Genomic DNA, 27,200 nt, shown 5'->3' on the forward strand with positions numbered 1-27,200 from the left:
GCAGCACAGTTCGTACTTCAGTTTGGCAAAGGTCACAAACAGATCTACTTGAGGGGTTGCCCAAAGAGTGAAGATCTCCTGAAGGACTTCCTGAGCTAGTTCCCACTCGTAGGAGACTTTGCATTGCCTGCTCAGAGCCTCCGCCACTGTTTTCTTCTGTCCGGCTATGTGAACTGCTGATAGAGATATTCCTTCTTGAATTGCCCAGAACAAGAGCTGCATCGCCTCTCTGCACAGTTTTAGTAACCCTACACCACCCCTTTTGTTGAGGTAGTACATGGCCAACGTGTTGTCGTCATTATCAGGAAGTACCTTCCTCGTACAGAGGGCAGAAAGGTCTTCATTGTCCGATTGCCCTCAGCTCCAAAAGATTGATGCGTAGTTTAGACTTGGGTGGCGACCAATGTCTGCTGACTGTCAGATCATTGGTGTGTGCTCCACACCTTGTGAGTGAGGTGCTTGTAACTATGGTCATCTCCAGCCATGGTTGCCAAAAAGGTTTTCCCTTCAAAATGTCTTTGCAGATCCACCACAGAAGGTCCTGCGCAACTGTTATGGAGAATTCTCATAAATGTGCTAATTCCCTTCACCTTAGAGACCCCCAGCAACTTTACAGGATTTTTAGGACTCGATTGTTTTACCTGGAGAGTGTGTGACCCTTTTTTCCCACTCTCTCATGTATTTTGAATGTGTTTTACTCTTGTGTTTTCTTTGGTTATGGAGTTTTAGACAACTCCATAGGCATCATCTTTTCATGTGTATCACACAGCACCATCAGTGCAGTGGCACAGGGAAACCTTTTCAGGCTTTCCCAAGGTTTAAATACCTCTCAGGGATAAACTATCGCTTCCCAGAGTAAGTAAAGTGAAATTGACTTTACTAGTCTTTTCCAAATTCCTAGACCCAGCACACCCAATCTTACTATAGAGTGCTGGAGGGTTACCTAGTATCCCCTGTGTCTAGAAACTCATGTAGCAGACAAATGCTACCCCTTTCCTCTCGAAAGGGCTGGTGGCAGTGGTTTTACAACAAACTACCACGATTTTCCCGACCGCGAACACCGGTAGCATTAAATCGCGGGCACCATGTTTTTCAAGATGGCGTCTGAGCCCCCTCTGTAAAAACAGGTCCTGGTCTTCTTTTTTCACCGTTTCTTTGTGGAAAGGTCCTTCTAAAATTTTGCTCTGCGCACCAAACCAGGTTTGGTCCCTTTGTTCCATCGCCTTTGGCGGGCTTCAGGACTGAAGACCACCTCTGGCGCCCGAGTGTCTGGGGTGGGCAGGAAGTGAGGAAGGTGCCCGAAACTCCCTGTGCTTAGTCTCCTAGGAGACCCAAATGCACTCTGGCAAGATTGGCTGGCTGACTGTCTGGCAAGGACAACCACCCTACTGGGTGAGTGGCAGCTAGGCTGGAATGAATGGGAGGAAACTGGATAAAAGGTGAGTCTCTTGGCTTGGAGGACAAAGTCGACCACTGGAACGAAAGAACCGAAGACAAGCTTGAAGAGGACGGCTGCTGCAACTCCTGGACCGTTGGTTTGCCCAGTGAAGCCCTGCTGCAGGTCAAAATCGCTAAGTTCATCTCGACAGAGAAGCCCTGCAAGGACGACTTCTCCCTTTGAGTTGGTGAGATCAATCAACTCAACCCGTAAGCCACCTTGATACCATTCTCGAAGCTGGTTGTATTTTCCTCAGAGTGCTGCAGGAACCGAATATCCAGGGAGAGGAACACCAGTTTGTGTGCTTTACTACAGCTAACGGAATTGAAGATTTGCCAAGTACCAGCTTTTTGACCAGTCCCTGTGCAGTGCTGGAGGCCGCCCCCCCCCCCATCCTCCCTCTTGTCCCCACGACTGAGGCTCAGGAACAGCAAGATCTGCAGGAACTGCCAGGAACAGAAGACTTCAGCTGCATCTTTTTCTTCATTTGAAAGTTACTGTGAAACGAGACAGAGTACTTGCCTCTCACAGCGAAAGTGCTTGAAACTTTCGCAACTAGCAGGCCTAATCAGCTTGTGATCCAACGAATAATTCTTCTGCTTACAAACTACATATAAGAACTTCTACAGAGACTTTACCGTTTACTTGCCAGAACCGTTTTTACCTATCCAACACTTTAGCCCATTGACTTTGGCCTGGCCTATTGAATCAAATTGACTCTTCTGGTGAACTCAAAGTATCTGCACGGTCTAAGAAATTGTAATTCTTTTATGTTCTAAACCTATTCCTTTTTGCTCCTCCTTCAAAGTATTCTGAATGCCATTTTGCTCCGCCTTCAAAGTAGTTTGAATGCCTCAGAACCTTAACGAGTATAGTATTGAAGTATATTGATGTATGATATTTAACTGCCTCCTTCTAGTGAATGTTTTATAACTGACTGTTGAATAAATTAATAAGTGTTTAACCCAGAAACCTAGAGTGTAAGAGTATGTTTGAACACCTATGATTCTAGACCTCTGTGTAACATCCTTACAGCTCACATTCCCTCTTGAGATGAGCCTGGCTGCTCAGCTCCACTACCAAAAACTGTGCAGTACAGACTTATACCAAAGGTTGGTTTTGCTTACACCTGTAGTCTTAGTTGCGTATAGTGGTTACTGCATTCAAACTCTGCCTAACACAATCTTGCTCGGAACCTGAAGATGGTCTGACATCTTGCCTGAGAATTGAGACCACTGTGTCCTGAGGGCCCACCGGAGGGATCTCATTTTCAGACGCGCCCCTGGCACCAGGAAAATGCAGGATGCCATGAGGCCAAGCAGCTGTAGAAAATCGAAGGCCAGAAGACGCTGAGCACTCGGCAATTTGGTGACCATCTGCAGAATGTGTTGAGCCCTCACCTCGGGAGGCATGGCTTTCCCGAAGGGTGCATCCAGGATTGCTCTGATTAACTGGAGTTTTTGTGATGGTATCATGTGGGATTTCTTGAAATTGAAGCCCAGTCTGTGGAGAGCTTGGCAGGTGATGCTGAGATGTTCCAGGGCTTGTTTGGAAGAACGGGCCCTGATCAGCCAATAGTCCAGGTAGGGGTAGACGTGAATCCCCCCCTCTCCTGAGAATCACTGCCACAACCCCCATAAACTTGGTGAAAACCCAAATGGCAGAACTTGAAACTGATAATGAGAACCGCCAACCGGGAACCTCAGGTACTTTTCGGCGCTGGTGATGGATAGGCAGATGAAAGTAAGCATCCTTAAGGTCCAATGACACCATCCAACCATGAAGCTGGAGGGCCTGAAGGATCTGAGAAAGGGTAACCATCTTGAACTTGTCCTTCCTAAGGAACTTGTTCAAGTATCTCAAGTCCAAGATCAGTCTCAAGCCCCCTTCCTTCTTGGGGATTAGAAAATATGGGGGAATACCACCATGTGTTCCATTCCACTACAGGTACTGGTTCTGTAGAACCTTTCTCTAGCAGGTTCCAAATTTCGTGCACAAGGAACGATTCTGGAGTTTGATTCGGTGGATGATTGAGGTTTTTTTTATGAATGGGAGACAGTAACCCTGGGTTACAGTTTCTAATGCCCAAGCATCTGAAGGAATGCACCGCCATTTTTGCAGATGCTGCAACAGTCTGCCTCCCACTGGGGTCTTGTGGATTAAGACCTCAAAGAGGTTTTGAGGTGGCTGGAACAGTGGCTGATGGTAAAGCAACTGTTGTTTGGGTGGACTTAGTACCTCTCCCTCGTCCACAACGAGGGACTCTTCTTTGGCCTCTATGGCTAGCCTGTCCCCTCGCTCTACCAACTGAGGAATAGAAGCAAAAGGACTTACCCCTCCAAGAAGATCCGCTGGGGTAAAACTGCTGTGGCTGTCTTATGCCGACGCTAAGTGTTTTTGCTGCCGCCTTAGAGGTCTGCCGCTCCAGGAGCAAGATTATTTTTGGGAAGGTTTTCTCTGAGGAGTGTCTCCTCTGGACTCATCAGAAGATCCAATTTTAGATTGGGATGAAGGGGATAGCGTGATTAACATTCTACAAGTATGTACCACAGACAAGAGCATAAACAAATGGGAACCAAGGGGCAATCATAGGCATCAGTAATATGTACCAAAATCATCAGCAGACTATTGCTGTACATAAAACAAAGGACAAGGGCAAAAACACAAGGCACACCAATAGTTTGAAAAGAACAAGTTACTTTCTTACCCGGTAACGTTCTTTCGATGGGATGGTCCGACGACGTATTCCATATCTATGACAGGTAATGTCCACAGCTGTGCTGCTTGGGAAAATTTTCGGCGTCTGCATCCTGCGTCGATGACGTCGATGCGCCGTCCCCGAGGACCTCCTCCGACGGCCAACGTCACCCGATGTGATAAGTAGGACCCACGACGCCCGTAGCCTCAGTTGTAGTTTTTTCCCCCAGAACATGTGACACCAGTTTTCTGCCAGTCAGACACACAAGGCCTTGCGAAACGAGCTGCAATCGCAAAAGAAATTCTGCAGCGGGGAAGGTAGGGAGGGAGGGAGCGATATGGAATACGTCGTCGGACCATCCCTTCGAAAGAACGTTACCAGGTACGAAAGTAACTTGTTGTTCGAGGGGATTGGGTCCTCTGACGTATTCCATATCTATGACAGACTCCCAAAGCAGTACCAAGCAAGGAGGTGGGAAAAGAATTTAGAACACAAATTTAGCATGCCCAATCAAATTGCGGAATACAGGACTGCCTTTCCAAAGGCCAGATCCTGCCCTCGGATGGAATCGAGGGAGTAGTGACGTACAAAAGTATGTACTGAAGCGCAGGTGGCTGCATCACAGATGTGACGAATAGGAACACCCTTCTGCAGGGTAGTAGACGCAACCACTCCCCTGGTAGAATGGGCCCGCAAGCCAGCCCGAGGGTCCTTACCCGCCAAGCGGTAACACTCGGAGATAGCTAAAATAATCCAACGAGACAAAGTCTGTTTCGTCACAGCTTGTCCCAAACGCTTTCCAGCATAACCAATGAAAAGTTGATCGTCCACTCTGACCCGGGACATGCGCGAAATATAAAAGCTCAACGCTCTCCTAGGATCAAGCCTATGGAGCCTCTCCTCTTCCTTACCAGGATGTGGAGGAGGATAGTACGCCGGAAGAACAACCTTCTGGCTCAAATGAAATTCCGAAACCACCTTCGGAAGAAAGGAAGGACGAACTCTAAGGACAACCCTGTCCTTATGCAACACAGTGAAGGGTGGCTTAACTGAAAGTGCCTGTAACTCACTCACTCTGCGAGCGGAAGTAACCGCAACCAAAAACACAGTTTTCAGAGTTAACAGTCTCAAAGGGCAAGAATGCAAAGGCTCAAACGGAGCACCCATAAGTAACTTAAGAACAAGGTTCAAATCCCAACCGGGCACCAGAAAAGGTGACAGAGGGAACACATTAGTGAGCCCTTTCAAAAACTGAGAAATTAAAGGAATCTTAAAATAGGAACATTCTTCAGACGAGCGCTTAAATATGAACAGCGCCGCCAGGTAACCTTTAATGGTCTCCACTTGCAAGCCCCTGTGGGCCAAGGAAAGCAAAAAAGACAGACCCATGGGAATGTCACACTCAAAAGGATCCACATTCTTAACTCTGCACCAGTCGCAGAACTTTCTCCAACGGCAACGGTACAGAGACTTTGTTGCCGGCCGCCTGGCCGAGAGCAACACCTCCATCACGTCTTCAGGGAGGTCCCAATCCTTATACCTCAACCTTTCAGAAGCCAAGCGTGAAGGTTGAGGGATCTGACCTCTGGATGTAGAACCTGATTTCCCTCCCGTGAGAGCAGATCGTCTCGGTAGGGAAGACGACGTGGAGGGCAGATGGACAAGTCGAGAAGGTCCGGGTACCACGTCCTCCGAGCCCACGCCGGAGCAATGAGGATCATCCGGGAACCGAACCTCCGTAACCTCCGCAGTACTTGCGGGACGACGGGGACTGGAGGAAACGCATACAGCAGTGGGAATGACCACTCCACCACGAATGCGTCTCCTAAGGCTTCTTTTGGAGGAAATTCCTGCGAGCAGAACCTCTCGCACTTCCGGTTGACACTGGAGGCGAAGAGATCCACTTGAGGGGTCCCCCAAAGGGCGAAGATCTCCAGGAGAATCTCCTGAGCCAGCTCCCACTCGTGAGAGATTGTGCTCTGCCTGCTCAGAGCGTCCGCCGTCTCGTTGTCGTCTCCAGCCAGATGAACAGCCGAGATCAAAACTTCCTGCTGGATGGCCCAGAACTCGAGCTGCATCGCCTCCCTGCACAGAAGAAGTGACCCTGCCCCCCCTTTTTGTTGAGGTAGTGCATGGCCACTGTGTTGCCCGTCAGGATCAGGACACTGTCCTCGCACAGTCGGCAGAAAAGCCTTCAGGGCTAGCCTGACGGCCCTCAGCTCCAACAGATTGATATGGAGTCTGGACTCCGACGGAGACCAACGACCGCGGACTGTCAACTCGTTGGCATGAGCTCCCCATCCCGTGAGGGATGCGTCCGTCACAATCGTCACCTCCGGCCAGGGCAGCCAAAATGGGGCCCCCTTCATCAGATTGCCTTCGACGGCCCACCACAGAAGGTCCTGGCCGACCGAGGGCGGCACCTGAACAGGGTCCGACAACCTGCCGGAGGACTGAGACCACTGGAGCTTGAGTGCCCATTGCAAAGATCTCATCCGCAACCTGGCCTCTGGCACTAGAAGAATGCAGGATGCCATGAGGCCGAGCAGTCTCAAGAACTCGGACGCTGGGAGATTCTGGGCAAGTTGAAACTTGTGCACCATCTGCTGAATACGAAGAGCCCTCACCTGGGGAGGAAAACACTGCCCCAGGGATGTGTCGAGCACTGCTCCTATGTACTGGAGGCGCTGTGTTGGCGTCAAATGGGACTTCTTTAAATTGAGGGAGAAGCCCAGCTTGTGAAGGGAGTGGCAGGCGATGGACAGATGATCCAGGACTTGCTCGGGAGAGCTCCCCCTGATCAACCAATCGTCCAGGTAGGGGTAGACGTGAAACCCCCCCTTTCCTGAGATGCGCTGCCACCACCACCATGAGCTTGGTGAAAACCCTTGGGGCAGAGGTCAATCCGAATGGCAGGACCCGAAACTGAAAGTGCGAGTCGCCAACCGCGAACCTCAGGTACTTCTTGTGCTTGGGATGGATCAGCACATGGAAGTAAGCGTCCTTGAGGTCGAGAGAGACACCAACCAGTCCTGAAGTTGAAGGGCCTGGAGGACTTGAGAGAGAGTAAACATCTTGAACTTGTCCTTCCTGAGGAGTTTGTTCAAACCACGCAAGTCCATGATGGGTCTCAATCCCCCGTCTTTCTTCGAAATCAAAAAATAAGGGGAATACCATCCCTTCTTCCTCTCCGCTACAGGCACCAGTTCTATGGTGCCTTTCTCCAGCAGGGCTTGAATTTCCAGCCAAGGAGCGGATCCAGACTCTTCAAAGAGAGGTCCCCAGGTGGATTGTCGTGAGGCCTCTGCCGAAAAGGAAGACAGTAGCCGTGGGTTATGATCTCCAGAACCCACACATCTGAAGTAATGGCACGCCACTCTACAAGATGCTGCGCCAGCCTTCCCCCAACCGGAGAAACATGGGACCTGGCCTCATAACTGAGTGGTAGCAGCTGCGGCGTTGCCTGACGGCAAAGAGGCAACTGCCCGAGCGGCCTTGGCACGTCGAGTACCCCGTTTTCCACCTCTGGCACTCTTACGGTGGCCTCTTTGACTGATAGCTTCTCTCGTTTTACTGAAGGACGAGTAATAGCGAAAGGAACCTCCCCTCCATTGTTGTCCCCTAGGACGAAAAGGCGGAGGTAGTCGAACTGCAGCGCCCAACGACTTCACTGCAGCTTTGGAGGTCTGCAACCTCTCAAGGCTCTCGTCCACCTTGCTGCCAAAAAGATGTTCACCGTCAAAGGGCATGTTGAGGAGCCGGGACTGCACATCAGAAGCGAACCCAGACTTCCGCAACCATGCAAACCTGCGTATTACGGTGCTCGCCGCCATGGACCGGCTGACACAATCTGCCATGTCCAAACCCGACTGAACGGCCTCACACATGGCATTCTTGCCATCCTGAACCATAGCAAGGAAACCATCCCGTTCGTCCCCTTCGGGAATATGTTCAGCCGCTAAAGCAACACAGTTCCACAGAGTGTGTGTGAAACGAGACAAGGCACATACGGAGTTGGCCGCCTGAAGCGCCATACCCCCTGAAGAAAACACCTTCTTCGCCCAGCCATCAAAACGTTTGTCGTCCCTATCCAGGGCCGTAGCCGCCTGCACCACCAAACTCTCCGGAGTGGGGTGCCTGGACAAGTAGCAGGGGTCGCTACGGGCTGGACGGTATTTTCGCGACAAAGACTTGCCCACTGCCAGGAGACTCGCCGGAGCAGTCCAAGCCACCCTTCTCTGCAGAGCCATATGAAACGGCAGTACCGGTCAGTGGGGGGACCAAGATCAAGGATGTCCGTGAGATCATCCTGAACAAACTCCCCTGGGGGAGCCGACCATCCCAAGTACTCGGTGACCCGAGACATAAGGCGCCGGTAAGAAGAATCGGCATGAGTGCCAGGCTCCGGCCTACAAAACTCCACCTCCGGAGAAATGTCCAGTCCAGTGGCATCATGCAGTGACTGCCTCAGGTCATCAAACTGGCTATGGCCCGAGAGAAGCTCATCTGGCTCCGTAACCGGAACCAAGCCTTCATCAGAGCCTTCATCACCCTCTGAAATGTACTCCAGGCGGTGAGAGGAAGACACCTGGTGACCAAAGCTATGCCTGACCTTAGCCAGAGCCTTTCTAGGGGCTAACCCGTACCACAGGGCCCCTCCGACACCACCGCCTCGAAAGGCGTTGAGGGTGCCGAACGAGTCGGCGCCGAGAGAATCGGCATCGAGAGAATCGGCATTGACATCAGCTGCAGCGCCGCCAGCATCAACGGCGTCGACAAAGGCCTCGAAGCCGGGGCTCCGAGCGTGTCTCGACGATATAGGCGCCGACAGCGTCGACGACCCCCTCGGAGGAGGAGCCTCGAGAGAAATTGTCGACGACCTCGGTGCCACATGCGTCGACGTCTTCCTCGAAGATGGCACAGGATCACGCGGTCTCGAGCGTGTTGAGGACAGGGACCTGGAACGGGCATGGCGAGAATGGCTACCCTTGTCCGAGCAGGACCTTTCCGCGAGCTGTGCCGACCACCCGAGCCCGAAGGCGTACGAGTGGCGTCTCTCGACCGGTGCCGACCCACCCCACTCGGAGGCGCGGACGGACCGGTGCCCTGAGATTCAAGAATCGCTAACATCTGCTTCCCGAAGGAAGCCCATTCCTCCGGTGTCGCTTGCATGGTGGGATAAGTGACCCGCCGACGGGCGGAGTCCTCGGAAGAGGAAGGGGAAGGTGACCGATGCCGGCGCTTCCGGGAATGCCTCGAAGAGGCGGAGGAGTGGCGAGACCGACTCGTGGAAGGAGACCCACTGGACTAGCGACGACACGGAGAGTCGCCTCTCGAGTCATCCGTCGAAAGCCCCGTAGACCTCGACTTCCGGGGCTTAGACACCCGACCTACCGACAGCAGCTTCTTGCGCTCCCGCAAGGCCTTGGCCGTGAGCGACTGGCAGTCGACACAGTCGTCCGTATCGTAGGCCTCCCCGAGGCACCAGAGGCAGGCGTTGTGCAAGTCCGTGACCGACATCTTGGACCCACAGTCCCCGCATTTCTTGAAGCCCCGACGTGGGGTTGAAGACGAAGTAGACATCGTCACTAACAGGTTTTCACAAAAACCTAACAGGTTCAACGAACCGAGAAGAATACAGCAAACTCCAAAGAGTCGAGGCGTACCAAGATTCACGAAGCGAACACGTTCGCGGAAAAAATGGAACTGAGGCTGCGGGCGTCGTGCGTCCTACTTATCACATCGGGTGACGTCGGCGGAGGTCCTCGGGGATGGCACATCGACGCAGGACACAGAAAATTTTCCAAAGCAGCACAGCTGTGGACATTACCTGTCATAGATATGGAATACGTCGGAGGACCCAATCCCCTCGAAAGGGAAATGTTAAAGTATTTTTTTGAAGTGATTTTTGTAAAATTAAGAATAATTTGAGGTGCGGGGGTACAAAGCTAAACCTTGCCAACTAGGTTGGAAGAAATAGGAGAAAGAAGTGGTTGTTCCTAAAATTTAGGAACTCCCGTCCCCTGCACACTATCTGGTATCTGCGGAGCAGATCAATAATTTTCTAGTATTGTGTATTGTTAAATTTCATAACATTTTTTTCAATTTTTTTCAGATGGAGCAATCAGAGAAATAATAAGTTCACCAAACTTCTATAGACAACAAACAATTTATTGTACAATATCTCTGAGCCTGACGCGTTTCGAGTAACAACTCTTCTTCAGGGGCAAAAATCATATTTCACAATCAATTTCTAGAAAAAGATAGAGAAAGATACAACTTAATATCTTATTAACCATGTAATTACATTTTTGATAAAAACATTTCCAAAAAACATTTCGAAAAGAACAATTCAAAAGAAATATTCAATCATAAGTCATAAGTCTAATTCAGAATACCTAAAAAAGGGGGGGCTGGGATACTACCTAATAACCCTGTTTATTCCGAGTGAAAAACATTAGTCCAGTCAGATCAAAGGTGTCCATAGACCAAGAGAGCACTTACTTTGGAATGTGTCAGTACTTCAACGGGTAGATCATGGTGAACCTCTCCCCGAGCAAGCGGATGGGGTTCGTACCTGATGCTGCTCTTAAATACTGTCTGAGATTACAGTATTTAAGAGCAGCATCAGGTACGAACCCCATCTTAAATACTGTCTGAGGTGATGACAGTATTTAAGAGCAGCATGCGGTATGAACCCCATCCGCTTGCTCGGGTAGAGGTTTGCCATGATCTACCCGTTGAAGTACTGACACATTCCAAAGTAAGTGCTCTCTTGGTCTATGGACACCTTTGTCCCCCGGACCCTTCCTATAACTACTTACTTTCTCTTGCACTCTTTTTCTATGTAGAACTATTGACTAGCACATACCGCCTACATTCGTCTGACTCTGTCAACGGACCGCTCACTGGAACTTATACAGATTTCTATGTAAGTGTGGATTGAGCACTGTTATCTTTCTCTATCGACACTTAGAGTGTATTGCTTACTTTTTCATATTTTACATATTATTTATACAGTGCGGACGCATACGCTTCCTCTCTTAAACACTTGCCATCTTCTGGACATCGTGCATGCTTCAACTATGCTTATCCCATAGTTGGTAAGTTGCATGTTACACCTATTTTTCATATATATCTAAAACTGCAGAGTTTATTCTTGATTCATCTCTGAGACAATTAGCTGACTTCATGTTCAGTTGAGAAATGATACTTTTTCTTTCTTCATAATACTTTCTGAATGACTATTGATCTGACTGGACTAATGTTTTTCACTCAGAATAAACATGGTTATTAGGTAGTATCCCAGCCCACCTTTTTTTTAGGTATTCTGAATTAGACTTATGATTGAATATTTCTTTTGAATTGTTCTTTTCAAAATGTTTTGAAATGTTTTTTGGAAATGTTTTTTTGAAATGTTTTCATCAATAATGTAATTACATGGTTAATAAGATATTAAGTTGTATCTTTTTCTAGAAATTGATTGTGAAATATGATTTTTGCCCCTGAAGAAGAGTTGTTACTCGAAACGCGTCGGGCTCAGAGATATTGTACAATAAATTGTGTGTTGTCTATATAAGTTTGGTGAACTAATTATTTCTCTGATTGCTCCATGTATTCAACTGTCAATTGAAAAAAATGTTATGAAATTTAACAATACACAATACTAGAAAATTATTGATCTGCTCCGCAGATACCAGATAGTGTGCAGGGGACGGGAGTTCCTAAATTTTAGGAACAACCACTTCTTTCTCCTGTACATAAAACATACCCAGGTTAGATGAGCAGGCGCTCAATGTATTTATCTATGCATCAAGAACCAGTCTTCCATGTTTGCATGCAAGACCCCTGGTTCTTGAAGGGGCTGCAAGAGTTCTGCAAATGTATGTACAGTCTACCTGAGCCCTCCTTAAGAGGACAAAGAGGATGTGGGAAGCAAAGGTTATCTGAGCCAGACCGGAGAACTCCTAGAACTTTACCCCACTTCCATTAACAGCGCAAAAAAACAGCACCATACCTGAAGGGCATTGAAGTAACACTCCTCAAAGGATTCACGAGCACATGCAGAAACATCCATGCACTCACTTTTTAAATAGCCGTCTGCATTTACGTTTGCCAGTTTTGCTGTGAATTTTGCCATTTATACAGGCGTTGCCAATTTAGTAATATGGTCCAAAAAAGACAAAAGTAGGCTGGAACTTTCCACAGCTTACCTTGAGACAGCTCAGGGCAAACTAAGATAAGGATCAACTGTTCTTCGGTCTATCTTGAGTTATGAGAAGACACCAGCACAGATGACTTGTGCACAATTAAATTCAAGTACCTGTCGTAGATTAACCCATCAATTCCATATTGTCGCATCAACTTTCTATTTTCAGGATCATTGGTATCATCGCCCCAACAGAAAATGACCAGCCCTTTGGACTTTGCTTCTTCAATGTAAGATGGATTTCTTAGCAAGTCTTCAGTGTGTACATTGATACCCTAAAAGTAGAAATTAAGTTATTTAATAAAAACATGCTTAAACATTTGGCACATACAAATATAATTCTACGGAGCACTTTTTAAAAACTTAAAACAAAAAAAAAATCACATATAACTTGTATTCTACCAATATTAAAGTCTTTTTTGGTTATTGTTTCAACTTGGAAAACAAAAAGTTTTTATCCAAACACAACCTCAAATACTTCGAACAGTCTCGTGAAAGTGCATATCAACAATGTAACTATGTAGGAAGGTAATTTATTTAGCGAGTACCTAGCTAAAGTGCAATACAGCACTGTACAATATAGGGAGTAGAACAGAGCGGGGGATTAGAGGATCACCTGGTCAATCTATGGTTCTCATTTGTCAGTGAAGTGTTCCTTGAAGAAAAGGAGCGATGGAGACATACTTTTTTTAAAATCAGGAATGTTTGTTTATTTTTCATTTGTTAAGTGCACTAAACCCGGAGGCATCAGGGTGCTGGTTACATAGGCTATAAAAATGCCATAAATTGAGATAAGGTACTTACCTGTAACTATTGTTCTCCAGCATGGGTCTGGCATGGATTCACATGCTCATGAATATTTCCTGTCGTCAGGCTGGGAATCTTCAGTAAACAAAAAACAGTTTCATTTTCACTTTAAACCTGCATTTCTCCTCTAAGCCAATCACTGTCCTCTGGGCCATACTGCCCCCATCCAATGACAGTCCTCTTCCTAAGCTCCACCCCTGGAAGCCATCTTCAGATTTGGTAAGCGCGTTTGAAGAGGCCGGTTTGCACAGAGTCGCAGCATCTCAGTGTTACTCTCTTGGTGCTCCTGGACATGGCGGATGCTGCCTCAATGGGTAGAAGGGCCAGAGCGTCAGAAATCTTACAGAAGTACCTCCTAATGGGATTTGCACCAATGGGGTGTCCGGTCAAAGATCGAATACAAAGGGTCGAATGGTCAAAGGATCGACACCAAAGGATCAAAAACCAAAGGATAACTTTTTTTTAATTATATATTTGGGGGGGGGGGGGGTTCGTTTAGTGAACCACAAAAAAGGGGGTTGTGGAAACCCCCCCCCCCCCCCCAAAAATGCAAAAAAAATAAATACAAAATTTGATCCTTTGCTTTTCGGTCCTTTGGTGTCGATCCTTTGACCATTCAACCCTTTGGTTGTCGATCCTTTGACCTACAACCCACCAATGGAGTAGATAACTTCCCAAAAAAATGATTGCCCTGCTCAAACCTCCCAAGTTTTACCATCTGACAGATTGAGGGAATCCGAGTCTCCGCCCAGGTTTACATCAACTGTTCTTAACGACCCACTTCCATACAACGATACGATACTATAGTTGGAGGAAAGATCGTTTTTTCTGCCTGGGGATCTGTGCCTTGCTCCCTACCCGGCAACGCAAGAAAGTAAACAGACTTATTTCGGCGGAATTCAACCCCATCATTGCCTCAATTTCAACACTGGTATGTAGTCGTAGTATGGATCAAGAGGACGATTATCACGCTGAAGCCCACCTGGTCCATAATCACACTGAAGCTCATACTTAAAAAATGCTTAAGGCCACCCCCACGAGTGTTTCACCAAAGAATAAATCCCCGACACCAGGTAATGGCAGGGTACTAAAATGCATGCTCCTTAACACAAGGTCCCTCATAAAACACTCCAAGGACATAACTGACCATATCAGTACACACAAAATAGATCTTTGCGCAATTACTGAAACATGGTTACATGATGTCGCCGGACCTGCACTGACACTTGCTATGCCTGCAAACCAACATATTGAGAGCTAATCATACTAATGGGAAAGGTGGGGGGAGTTGCCCTGATTCCATCATACAACCTTACAAATTAGGAAGGCTGAAAGCGTTCTCCTAGCGTCTAGTGAAATACTATGTGCCAAGTTAGAAATGAATCCCAACGCCACAGTGAACATCTTTATCATATATGGGATACATTACTCACCGTAATCGTATTTCTGATGCTTGTATCTGCTTAGATACACATGCTGTGCATAGGCCGACATCTAGTGGAAGCTGCGGAGTATTACAGTTTGTTTTTCGAAACTCGAAAATGGGCGTCGACACAGGGCGTGCCAGTAATACTATCCCTAGTGTGACGTCCACTGTACCCAAGATCCCTCACGCGTCTAGGATCCTCAGATTGTATTTTTTCTCATATGAGGTAGCATGAGGAGTAGCGCGAGTACAGATAATCCAAGCAGATAGACAGAAAGGTAAGACTACAAGCAATCATGCGCCTTCTCTCAGAGGGGAGGAAGGGTGGGTCGCATGTGAATCTAAACAGATACAAGCATCAGAAATACGATTACGGTGAGTAATGTATCCCTTCTGAGGCTTGTGGAATCTGCTTAGATAACATGCTGTGCATAGATTAGCGAGCAGTACCTGAAGGAGGTGAGATGTGAGAAGGGTCATGAGCAAATAAGTGTCTTAGAACCGCTTGTCCCACTTGTGCATCTGCCTTGGAATGGGTGTCAATGCAGTAATGCTGAGTAAAAGTGTGAATAGAGCTCCAAGTAGCTGCTTTGCAAATGGTGTCAAGGGGTACATTTGCAATGAAAGCCAGAGTGGCCCCAATGCCTCTAGTAGAGTGGGCTCTTGGCGTGAAAGGCAGAGTTCTTTCAGAGAGTGAGTAACACAGCTGGATATAGTTAATAATCCACTTCGAGATGGCACCTTTAGAGACGCGATCCCCCTCTCTGCCTGTAGCTACGGAGACAAACAGTTGATCTGTTTTCCTTATCGGTCTGGTTTTATTTACATAGTAGAGGACCGCCCTAAGCACATCTAGGGTGTGTAGTTTCACCTCAGCCGAGCTTTGTGGGTCCTGGAAGAAAGCCGGAAGCTTGATGGACTGGTTTACATGGAATTTAGATATAAACTTAGGTGAGAACCTAGGGTGCGTGCGTAAAACCAGACTGTCTTTATGGACAGTAAAGAAGGGATCCTGCACTGAGAGCCTGAATTTCACTGACCATTCTTATAGAAGTAATAGCTACTAAGAAGGCCGTTTTATAAGTCAGGTGTTTGAGACTGCTTTTATGCATGGGTTCGAAAGGGGGGCCCATGAGCTTGGCTAGCACCACATTAAGGTCCCACCCTGGTGGTGGGTTTGAAATAGGAGGGTGAAGTCTCTCTACTCCTTCCATGAAGTCTTTAACTACTGGTACTTTCCACCACAAAACCTTGCTATGGGAAGTGGTGTAAGCCGACAGGGCTGCCAGGTGTACTTTCAGTGAGTTAAAAACCAATCCTGCATCTAGCAGGTGGAGCATGTATGTAACAATAGTGGAAGGAGTGCAATCAACCGGGTTGATTTGTCTACTCTGGCACCAGATAACGAACCTCTTCCACTTGTCAAAGTAACAGTGTCTTGTGTTTGGTTTCCTAGATATCTTTAGGATGTCCATACACCTCTGTGGCAAATTGAGATGTCCAAACTCTATGACCTCAGGAGCCATGCTGCCAGGTTCATTGAGTTGGGTTGCTGGTGCACTGTTTGACATTGGTGCTGGGACAGTAGGTTGTACCAGGCTGGAAGCTTGATGGGCTTGCACACCGCCATCCTGCGTAGATGTGGGAACCACAGTTGTCTTGCCCACATGGGAGCAACTAGGACGAGCGTCATCGACTCTCTGTTCATCTTGTTCACCACTTTCCTGATGAGGAGTTGGTGGAAAAGCGTACGCAAACATCCCTGACCAGTTCATCCACAGGGCGTTCCCCTGGGAGTCTGGTTGGGGGAACCTGGATGCAAATCCTGGGCATTGTCTGTTTTCGCTTGTGGCGAATAAGTCTATAGTGGGGGAACCCCACTGAGAGAAGATATCTTCTACGACCTCTCTGTGTAGAACCCATTCGTGTTCCTCTGGGAGGGAGTCTCTGCTCAGAGCATCCGCTAGGGAGTTGAGCTCCCCTGGAACATGTTGTGATGACAGGAAGATGTTCCGTCTGAGTGCCCATCTCCAGATTTTCTGGGCAAGCTTGGATAGATTTGGCGATCGAGTCCCTCCTTGCTTGTTCAGGTAGAACATGGCTGTCGTGCTGTCCGTCCGGATTTGCACTGACAGGTTTAGTAGGTGGGGCTCGAACGCCTGAAGCACTCTGAATACTGCCAGAAGCTCTAGCAGGTTGATGTGGTTCTTGGCCACTGGGTGAGACCAGAGACCCTGAGCTGTGTGGTGGAGATGGTGAGCTCCCCACCCCGTCAAACATGCATCTGTCGTGACTACTGCCTGTATTTCGGGATCGTAAAAGGGTTTCCCCTGTGCAAGATTCTCTCTTGTCCACCAGTGAAGGCTTTGTACCAGTGTTGGCGAAACGACCACTAGATCATCCCACTGACCACTTGCCTGAGAACACTGTTTCGCCAACCATTCCTGCATGGGACGCATGCGCAGGCGCGCGTGGGGGACCAGGTAAATACATGACGCCATCATGCCCAGTAAACGCATTGCTTTGTGTACCGTTATTTGTTGACCAGACTGATAATGCGGAATTTGCAGTAGTATATTCCGAATTCTTTCTTCTGAAGGAAAGGTCAACCCCTCTTGAGTATCTAGGATTGCTCCTAGGAATTGTTTGGAGGTGCTTGGCACCAGGCTTGACTTTTTCTCATTGATTGAGAAGCCTAACTCGTGGAGGAGGTTGATAGTCCTTTGAATGTTTATCCTGCAAATTCCTGGGGTTTCCCCCGTTATGAGCCAGTCGTCCAGATAAGGGTACACTGGGATTGCCTCCCTGCATAGGTGTGCAGCCGCCACCGCCAGTACCTTGGTGAATACTCTTGGTGCCGAAGCTATCCCGATGGGCAGTACCTTGAATTGGTAGTGTCGACTGTCCACCTTGAAGCGCAAATACTTTCTGTGCGCTGGGAACATGGAAATATGAAAATAAGCATCTTTCATATCCAAGGTTGCCATGTAATCCCCCTTTTTTAGGAGGGGGATTACCTCTTGTAGCATGGTCATACAAAACTTTTGGGGCTTGACATACTTGTTGGCAGGCCGTAAGTCCAATACTGGGCGCATTGTCAAATCTTTCTTTGGCACAAGGAAGTAAGCTGAATAAATACCCTTGTTTACCTGGTGTCCCGGGACGAGTTCTATCGCGTCCTTTTCTAGCAGAATGGCGATCTCCTCGAGGAGAATCTTCTGATGTTCTAAAGAGTGTACTCTTTGTCGTGGAGGATGGTTCCGGGGACGCTGCAGTAGTTCTATACAATATCCTGTGGATACTGTTGACAGCACCCATCTGTCTGATGTGATCCCTTCCCAAGCTTGGGTGAAGTTGGAAATGCGTCCCCCTACTGGGGTTGCGTGAGAAGGGACCCTGAACTGAGCGTCACTGCTTTGGTGGAGGTGTGCCGTCTCCCTTGTTGGGGCTGCCTCTGCCTTTACCACGACCTCTCCTATTACCCCTGCCGTAACCCTGGGTAGACTGTTGGTTGTTGTTCCACTGTGTACCCTGCCCCTGGGAATAGGTAGATCCTCTCTGGGAATGTTGGCCGCGTGGGCGACAAAAATTACTATTCCCTCTCTGGTTAGGGGGTTTATTGGTTAATTGGCCAAGTGACTTGAGTGTTTTGTATTCGTCCTTGGCATTCTTCAGTGCATCTTCGACCACCTTACCAAACAACAGATTGGTTTCCACCGGTTTGTCCAACAATGATGCCTGGGTTTCTGCCTTAAAACCAGACTGCCGTAACCACGCATGTCTTTTGATAACAGTGCCTTCCGCTATCAATCTGCCTGTGTTGTCCGCGGCGTCGAAGGTTGCCAAGGCACCATAGGCAGACATTGTGCGGGTCCGTGATGGACATTTTGGAACCGCAGTCCTGACACTTTTTGAAGCCCGACTTCGGGGTAGGGGTAGACGAAGACATGATCTCAACTTACGCAAACGAACTTGAAGTTGTTCGCGGAAAAAACAGAACTGAGGCTATGGGCGTCGTGCGTCCTAGATATAACATCCGGTGAAGTCCACCGTCGAAGGGGGTCCTCGAAGGAGCGTATCGACGTCGTGGACGCAGGACGCCAAAAAAGTTTTCGAAAGCAGCACAGCTGTGGTAATTACTGTCAAAGATGTGGAATACGTCGGAGGACACAGGCCCCTCGAAATGTTTATGTAGAGCGGAATGACGCCCATTTTGATGTGCGTGATGACGTGATGCGTGCCACACGTGTTGTGCCGCCATTTGGAATCAGTCTATTTACATTTGATTTTGGCAAATCTACAACACCTTTGGAAACGGAATGTGCCGTCATATTGAATTGGTCTGGACCAATTTGTGCATACTATATAATTAGTATTCTACAATTACATAATAGTTTCCAAAAAAATATAAATTACCCCAGTCTTTGCATGTCGTCAATTTATTTATGGAATAAAGAGAATCGTTACCCTTAAAGATTGCTAAGGTTGAATTGTTCTTTTTGGGTTTTCGGAGGATGACTATTGATATATTTGCTCTCTAAAAGCATTTTGCTGTTATACTTGCCTTGTGCTGTCACACAGTATTCTATGAATGGTTCCTATTTGGTTATAGTGAGATATATGTGTTCAGTTCAAAAGATATTACCATCTATAGAACAGAAATACACACAAATACAAATAAATGTATGATACATTTGTAAAATTCAAAAGAAATAGATACATGTGGTTGAGCCCAGTTCCTAGAGGAAATGGTACATCTCCTGATCCACATTTAGACCAATATTGCATGCGTCCACAGTGCATATCCAGTATGCTTCCCGTCTTCTTAACATTGTTTTCATATTCCCTCCTCTCGGTGGTGGTTTTATTTGTTCTAGTCCAAAACATTTAAATTGTTTAGTGTCTGGTTGTTTATGTGTTTCTTGAAAATGCATTGCAAGGGGTGATCTCAGGTCCTGTTGGCAATTGTTCCTATGTGTTCGCCTATCCTAATTTTGAGTTTTCTTTTTGTACTTCCTATGTACAGTTTGTGGCAAACACATTGAATCGCATAAATGATATATTTGCTGTTACAATTGATCATATCCTCAATTATTTTCTTAGAGCCATTAGGTTTGATTAGGTCTTTTTGGCATTGATCATGTATTTACAAATGTGGCGTTGCCCACATTTGTAATTCCCTTGAGTTGGTGGTTGAAGCCCTGTTCGCTATGTGTGTTGGTGTCTCTATTTTGCTGTTGTCAAAAAAAGAAGGGCTGAGGATTTCTTTAAGGTTCTTACATCTGCGAAAAGTGATGCTTGGCTGGTCTTCTTAGATGGGTCATATCTGGGTCTGCTCGAAGAATGTTCCAATTATTTTGTAAGATTTTCTTGATGATAGAATTGTTGGTACAATACGTTGTTATAAACCTTACTTTTGATGATTGTAATGGATCTTGTTTTTTGCTTTTGTTATGTAGCAGTTCAGGTCTGGATCTCCTCATTGCTTTTGGAGGGATTTATGAAGATGTCTAGGTCTGCATCCTCTTCTCTTTAATCGTTTTATTGCTTCAGTAGCATATTTATTGAATAATTCTTCTGTTGTGCAGTTGCGTTCTTGACAATTCTCCATAGATAATATTTTTTATGATATGATGGGGATGATTGCTGGATGCGTGCAGGACAATGTTGACAGCAGTTGGTTTTTTGTATAAAGTAGTGTGCACACAATTGTCTTTAATATACAGATGAAGATCCAGGAAATCGATTTCTAGTTTGTTGTAATTAATTGTGAGTGTCAGATTGTATGTATTGTCAATAAGATGTGTGATAATCCATACATTCTTGTGTTCCATTCCATATTAGAATGATATCAATGTATCGTCCCCAAAATGCTACCTTGTTATAGATTGAGAAGTATGGGTGTTGCCACGCGTATTCAGTCTCAAAATGCCCCATATAAAGATTTGCGTATGATAGTGGGTGCAAACCTGGAGCCCATGGCTGTCTCTTGGGTTTGTTTGAATAGCGAGTCACCAATACAGAAGATGTTATTGTTCAGAGTGAAACTGAGCATTTCCAGAATCATTTGGTTCTGTTCTTGGAAAGATATTGACCTTGTTTTGAGAAAATGGTGGGTTTGTCAGAATTCCTTTTTTGTGTAATATACTTTTGTAAAGTGCAGTGACATCAAGAGTCACAAACCAATATGATGTTTCCCAAAAAATGTTTTCTAATTGTTGTATCGTATCTGTGGTGTCTTTGATGTAAGACGTTAAACCTGCTGCCAATGGCTGTAAATGGAAGTCAATGTATTCTGATATCCTCTCTGTAAGAGAACCGATACTGTTGATTATGGGTCTACATTGCGGTAGATCATAGAACGTTTTATGGATTTTGGGTACAAAATACATTGTCGGTAATATGGGATGTGACAGTGTCAAAACTAACAACTTCCCCTTTCTTTATGCCCAACTCCTCCTCACCTGAACCTCCAGGGGAGCCTGTAGAAGACGACCAACCCGGTCTTCTTCGATGTTCCCTTGATGCAGTCTTCTTCTTGGTCTTCTTTTGACGTAAATAAGGACGTGGCTCCTCGGAGGCCACCTTGACCGGATGGGAACCAAATCCGGTGATCTCCCAGGAGCCAGTCCCAAAACTCCAGGGAAAAAGCCGTTTAGGCAAAAAACCCTGTGTAGCAGATCTTCTCTTCTGTCGGATAGGGTATTAGATCCACCAATTGTGTTTCCACTATGCTGAACAAAGGATCCTTAGTCGTAAGTAGAATGAAGCCTTTTACATAAGTCAAGGGCAAAAACCGAACTGTTGTTTGTAGAAACTACAAGTTCCAGAAGGCACCGCAGGAGATCAGGTAATGTTCGGAGAGTTTTGCGATCCAGAAGGCGCCGCAGGAAATCAGGTAAGGTTCGGAGAGTATTGCGATCCAGAAGGCACCGCAGGAGATCAGGTAATGTTCGGAGAGTACTACGAAGGCACCGTAGAAGGTAGAAGATACGTGGGACTAGCAGCTCTGTGGGAATTACGGTAACGAGAGCTCCGGCACAGAAGTATGATTGCCGTGGAGAGAGAGAGAACAGTGGAAAGGGAGTGCTGAAAAATACTCGGAAAGGTAGAAGAAGTAGATTAAGAAGATATAGGGAAGATAGGTAAGCAGAACAATAAAGATAGATGACTACCAGCGTAGGGACAGAAAACCGAAGAGAAAAAGAAAAGAAACTCCCGTGAACTTACCAGTAGAACCCGCTGCTGGATATACACTAGAGGAATACACCGCGAGTGAAAACAAAAGAGTAGAAAACGTCCAAGGTAAGAGGGAAGGGGTAAGGTCTTTCTGCGAAACAGAATATCAACGAGCAAGGGCAATGAACAAAGTTGAGAATAACGATGATACAACGCACCGTTGTTACTGTGCGTGATGCGTATATACGTTCCGGACGCCATCTTGGTAGAAGGCTAGACCGCGTTCACTTTAGGTGTGTCTCCACCGATACCATAACTTCCATGGCCGGTGCATAACAGACAGACTCATGTAGAGGTGTTCTTCCATCAGCAGACCTTGATTTTGCCAGAGTAGACTCATAAGGTGCCAGTCCTGCTGTAGTTTTTTTAGAGGGTTTTTGCTTAGTTTTTGATAAGATGTATTGTTGTTCAGTTGCTGCATTACGATTTTCACATAATCTTCTGTCTTGAGTAAGACAATGTTGCCTCCTTTAGCCGCAATTTTTACAGTGATGCTGTAATTCTCATTCAGTTGTGGTAGTGCTTTCTGTTGTGTTGGACTGAGATTGTGATTGCTTTTGGATGGTGTTCCTTTCAAATATAGTTTCCTGAGATCTTGTTGGCATGCCTTATGAAACAAGTATTACCAGTTCCCAGTACTGTCCCAAAATAGTCCCTTGTTCATGGGCAAATGTTTCTGTTGTGTGGATATCCACTGATTCTGGTAGATTCAGAAAGGTGACTATGTTATCTACATCTGTTACAGACATGCCTGAAACTATTCCCGAGCTAGTAGTTTGGTGTTTGGTTGTGATTTGTAGGAAATATTTTTTATGTTTTAGTTTCCTGCAAAAGCAGTAGAGATCTGTATTTGTCTCAAAGTAGTCGTACTTGTTTGTAGGACAAAATATAAGTCCTTTATTGAGTACCGTAATGAGAGGTTTCGGTAATTCTTCCCTAGTGAGATTGACTACTAGGTTTTCTTCTGTTGGAATTGGTTTTTTGATCTTGTTTTAATACCTGTGTTTGGATTGGTTTGTCCTGTGTTTGTTGCCTTGTCCCCTTGTGCCCCTCTTGGTCCCGTTTGGAGTTGAGTCGAATTAGTGTCCCATTTGCGATGTGATCCGAAGTTTTGTCGAGTATTTTTGTATTGTTGGAACTCTTCTAAAAAAGTTGAGGTGGTTGTAGTGGTATCTTGGATTGGTGCTTCTGCTGGTGCTTGGCTTGGATCTGTTGTATCTTCATCTGCGTCACTCACTGAATCGGTTTCCGAGGAAGATGGTGTTGGTTGGGGTTGTATACCCGTTGGTGATTTTGATGTGGCTGTTCTAGTGGTTTTTCTCCCCATTGATTTATTAAACATATATAATCTTGAATTTACAGTCAAGTTCGTCCCTGATGAACTGTCTTTGTTTTTTATCTTTATTTCTTGTGCAAAGCGCTCTATCACAGCATCCAATATTTCATACTTTTTTTAAGGTCTTTTCTGGTATATTGAGTAATTCCACATTGCCTTCGATTGTAGTAATATCTTGGATTGTTTTTTGTGTTGTTTATTAGCATTTTGTATTCATTTGTGAATCATTTCTCGTGAGGCGTTTGTTAGTAGCTCCTCGCAGTCTTTGAGACTCTACGTCTTCTTTGTCAAATGGCGGGAATATGCAAATTCGAAGGCCTCTGGGTATACGCTCTACTTGCAGATATTGTTCCAAAGTTCTGATTTCCCACCATTTTGATCATTCAGATTTTAATAATTTCTCATCAGTGATCGATAACATTTGTGATGTCATCTTTGATGTCCTGGGTGTTAGTCTTAGCAGTGCACCGTGGTGGCGCGAGTTATGGTTGCTTAGCTTACCATAACTGGCTAATTTCAGGGGTTTTTCGGTTTTACTTGGAACCATAACGTCCCTTTAACATTTTTTTACTGAATTTCATAGGTTTTTAGTAGCGCAACTTAATAATACCTCTGACTTTATGTACATGTAACATGGAGCATACTGAACCCCCTCTACTGAATTTGATGTCCGCGGACATATGCAGACAACAGCAACACTACCCAAAAAGTCTGGGGGGTGTGTTTATTTGTTATATCATAACATATGAACATTGTACAAGTTCACAAACCAGCACACATACACATTATATGTAGTAATAAATAACAAGTGTAACCCATATATATATATATATATATATATAACACATTAACCATTAATTTAAATACAATATGTTCTAAAATGGAATATACCAAAAAAAGAAAGATAGGCTTCCAACATGATTACCTCACAGAAACTCCACAACTAAGAGCAACAGCAGATCTACAGACCAGTAAGAACACACCTTACCAGAAGCTAGTAAGTGTACTGCATTTTACTCATATTTCTTAACTTTCTGTATTAGATACAAAAAAGTGATTTTTTTTCCCCCCACAGAAATGTCTAGTACTCTGGAGTGGCTAGAGGAGCATTTCCCACGTGAGGAAATGTCTCAAGATAGTGAACCTAATGGTAGACATTTTACTATATAAACCAATTAATATATAATATTTTATATACATTTAACATATACATTTTATTTTGTACAGACCATACAAACATTGAAAATAGTAAACAAAAAAATCTTGGATAAGACTCTCCAGCACATGGAAGAAAAAAATGACCTACCCATGGCAGATTTAAACAATTTAAAAAACTTTGTGGAGGATCACTTGAAACAAAAAACTACATACCATTGTCCCACATGTACCTGTCCCTCCTCACCATATCCCAGTCAATTATCCCCAAACCCTCTCCATGAACCAATGTTTTGATGTGACTTCCATCCCTTCTTCACCTCAAATGAATCCTATTGAAACCCCCAATTCTCCTGTGTTTGTCTCAGTTTCTGCTTCACCTTTTCTGTCATAAATTTAATATCCATATATAATAAAGTACAATTATTATATTGTGTCCTGGCAGAACACACCCACTAAACTTTACTGACCAATCCCTTGCTCTGCTCATTCTCATTTGCATGCCTCCCCACCCCAAAATCCCCGGATGTGACATGCGATGTCTGCGGACTACCGCCATGTCCGCGGACATCATAACATGGACAGTCCTTCTACCATTTCCATTTCACTTTCTGTGCCATTCCCTCATTGGATATAGCTAAGCAGTCACACGGCCATCCACCAATCACATCCAAGACCTCTACATCTAACTGCATCATCATAGATCAGCACTTCAAATGTACTGTTAATATCTCTGAGTACAAGTGTAATATCATTGGAAAGCACCTTCTACAAGAAATACTGTACAAGTCCCCAAGATTTCTACTTGCAGCTGCATGCATATCCATATGCATGAACACAAACTACAGGTATGTATATTTTCTGTATAGTACATGTACAATTCTTATAGATTCATATAAACAAATTAACTGACTTTTAGCTTGTATAACCTATAAAATAAATTTACTATCATTTTCCCCATCTCCTATAATCAACTGTCACTTCCAAATCTATCTGCTATTTAATTTCTTTTTACACACACATTTGCAAAGCACGTTGAACTAACATATTTAAAGTACAATATAAAGAGTTAACATACTCAAACAAAATAGCATGCACACACTATGTTCAAATATCAAACAACAATACTTGTAAGAAAACATAAAAATCAATGTCTAAATTAAAATCAGTGCTATATACAAACAAAATTACTAATTTGTTTCCTTTACAATTGCAGTGAAGACCACTCTCATGAAAAGAAGCAGCAGAATTTGAAGTACAAACAACAACTAAGAAGAAACCTGCTCATTCCAGAAAAAAGTAAGTTAAATACCACCATAATATTTGTACCATTACTCAAACGCACTGTAAGGTTAATTCATGCTATTTCTGCGCCTAAAAATAGAGATTGTGCACCATTCTGTCCACAAATCCCCATTTGTTAAACAGAGATTTACAGGCAGAATGGCGCACAAATTCCAATTTTTCGGCGCACAAATTACCCAACTCAGCCCCTAGAATTTTGATATTATAGAACAAACAACTGTTTTAATTATATACCATTAGATTTACTATTTGTACTTCTCCACACCACTAGCTTACTTTCTACTGTCATCTGAACTCCAGTTTAGTAGCACATAAATTCAAGAATACCCATCCCAACTAGTTTTAGTTGCCCAATGCACAATCGCAAACCCTCACATACATCTTTATCATCATACTCAGACACTCAGGCACATAGCACGCATACATTGCAGAACACCCCAACCCATACCTTCTTTATTTTTTTCAACATACCCTAAAGAATGCCTACAAAAAATCAAGTCCGTAGAAAGCAACGCAGAAGTAGAGCAAATGAAAATAGAAGTGTCCAAAATAAGCATCCATCTCTAGCAGAATTTGTAAAAAAAGTTCAAACAAAACAGCTAATACAGTCATTTAGCGAAACAAAACTTGCTTCAAGTACAGAAACTTTGCCTCCTCTATCAAAATGTAAAACGAAACAAAAAACAATTAACAAGAATTCAGCTACCACTACTGACAAAACTGCTCCTATAAATCTTGATATAGTGCCAAGTAAGCATACCAAAAAAAGTATTTTAGCAAAAATGTTCCGTCACAGAGTCCTTCAAAATCTTATGAAAACAGGCGAGAAATCAGGCACAACGCTTAAAACCTATCATAGGAAATTAATCTTAGAAGCTTTGATAGTGCAATCCTTTTCAAAAGAGTTATTTATTTTAGTGTTAAACAAAATGAAACCACTAACAAAACTAATGACTAAATTACAAAAAAGACTTCTCAATAAACAAAATGTCAACAGAAATAACTTGTTAAATATCTGTGGAGGTGAGTGGAGTCACACTACAAGCACAGAGCCATATTTCAATGAAGAAGCCTACAAACAAAAGCAAACAAATACAATTGCCATACATAGCAGTGGACGAGGTTATGAAAAAGTTAATAATACCATAATGGAACAAGAAATACTGCTTACAAAAATATCCCCAGAAAACTTAGAATTACCTCGCCATTCAACTGAATCAGAGCGTCTAGTATACAAATGGCCATGCACGTCAATGTGTAACATTCCCAAAAAATCTTTCAAGTCTTGACGCCAATTCCTCAATCAGTATGTGAAAGGCAAAGACAAAATCAAAATTAAACTACTGCAAAATATGGGTACCTGTCCAGTAAGCAAGTACACAGGACTACAAGGACATTCATTGGCCTGCATTTCAGGACCTACTTGCAAAACCACCTTCCATTATATCAAATTGATATCAACACATCATTCAACTATAAGAAATCTAGTCTATAAACTGTACTATGGTAAAAGTCCTCCTTTAGCACTAGCCAATTTAAATAACATTCTTCTACATGGTACAGCAGAAGACCTACTTGAAGAAATCG

General features: G+C 44.9%; 1 protein-coding gene across 2 annotated transcripts in view; it reads right to left on the reverse strand.

Annotated features, from left to right (window-relative positions):
• The window catches only part of GPCPD1 (glycerophosphocholine phosphodiesterase 1), a 1,217,556-nt gene that overhangs the window by 90,921 nt on the left and 1,099,435 nt on the right, over positions 1-27,200 (reverse strand). For both annotated transcript variants that reach the window (XM_069608267.1, XM_069608268.1), the window contains one exon: positions 12,460-12,620. In XM_069608267.1, the coding sequence (XP_069464368.1) occupies positions 12,460-12,620 (161 nt within the window). The remainder of the gene's footprint in view (positions 1-12,459; positions 12,621-27,200) is intronic.

This window comes from Ambystoma mexicanum, chromosome 4q (genome assembly GCF_040938575.1).
Source record: "Ambystoma mexicanum isolate Mex_15411 chromosome 4q, UKY_AmexF1_1, whole genome shotgun sequence".
Lineage (NCBI taxonomy): Eukaryota > Metazoa > Chordata > Amphibia > Caudata > Ambystomatidae > Ambystoma > Ambystoma mexicanum.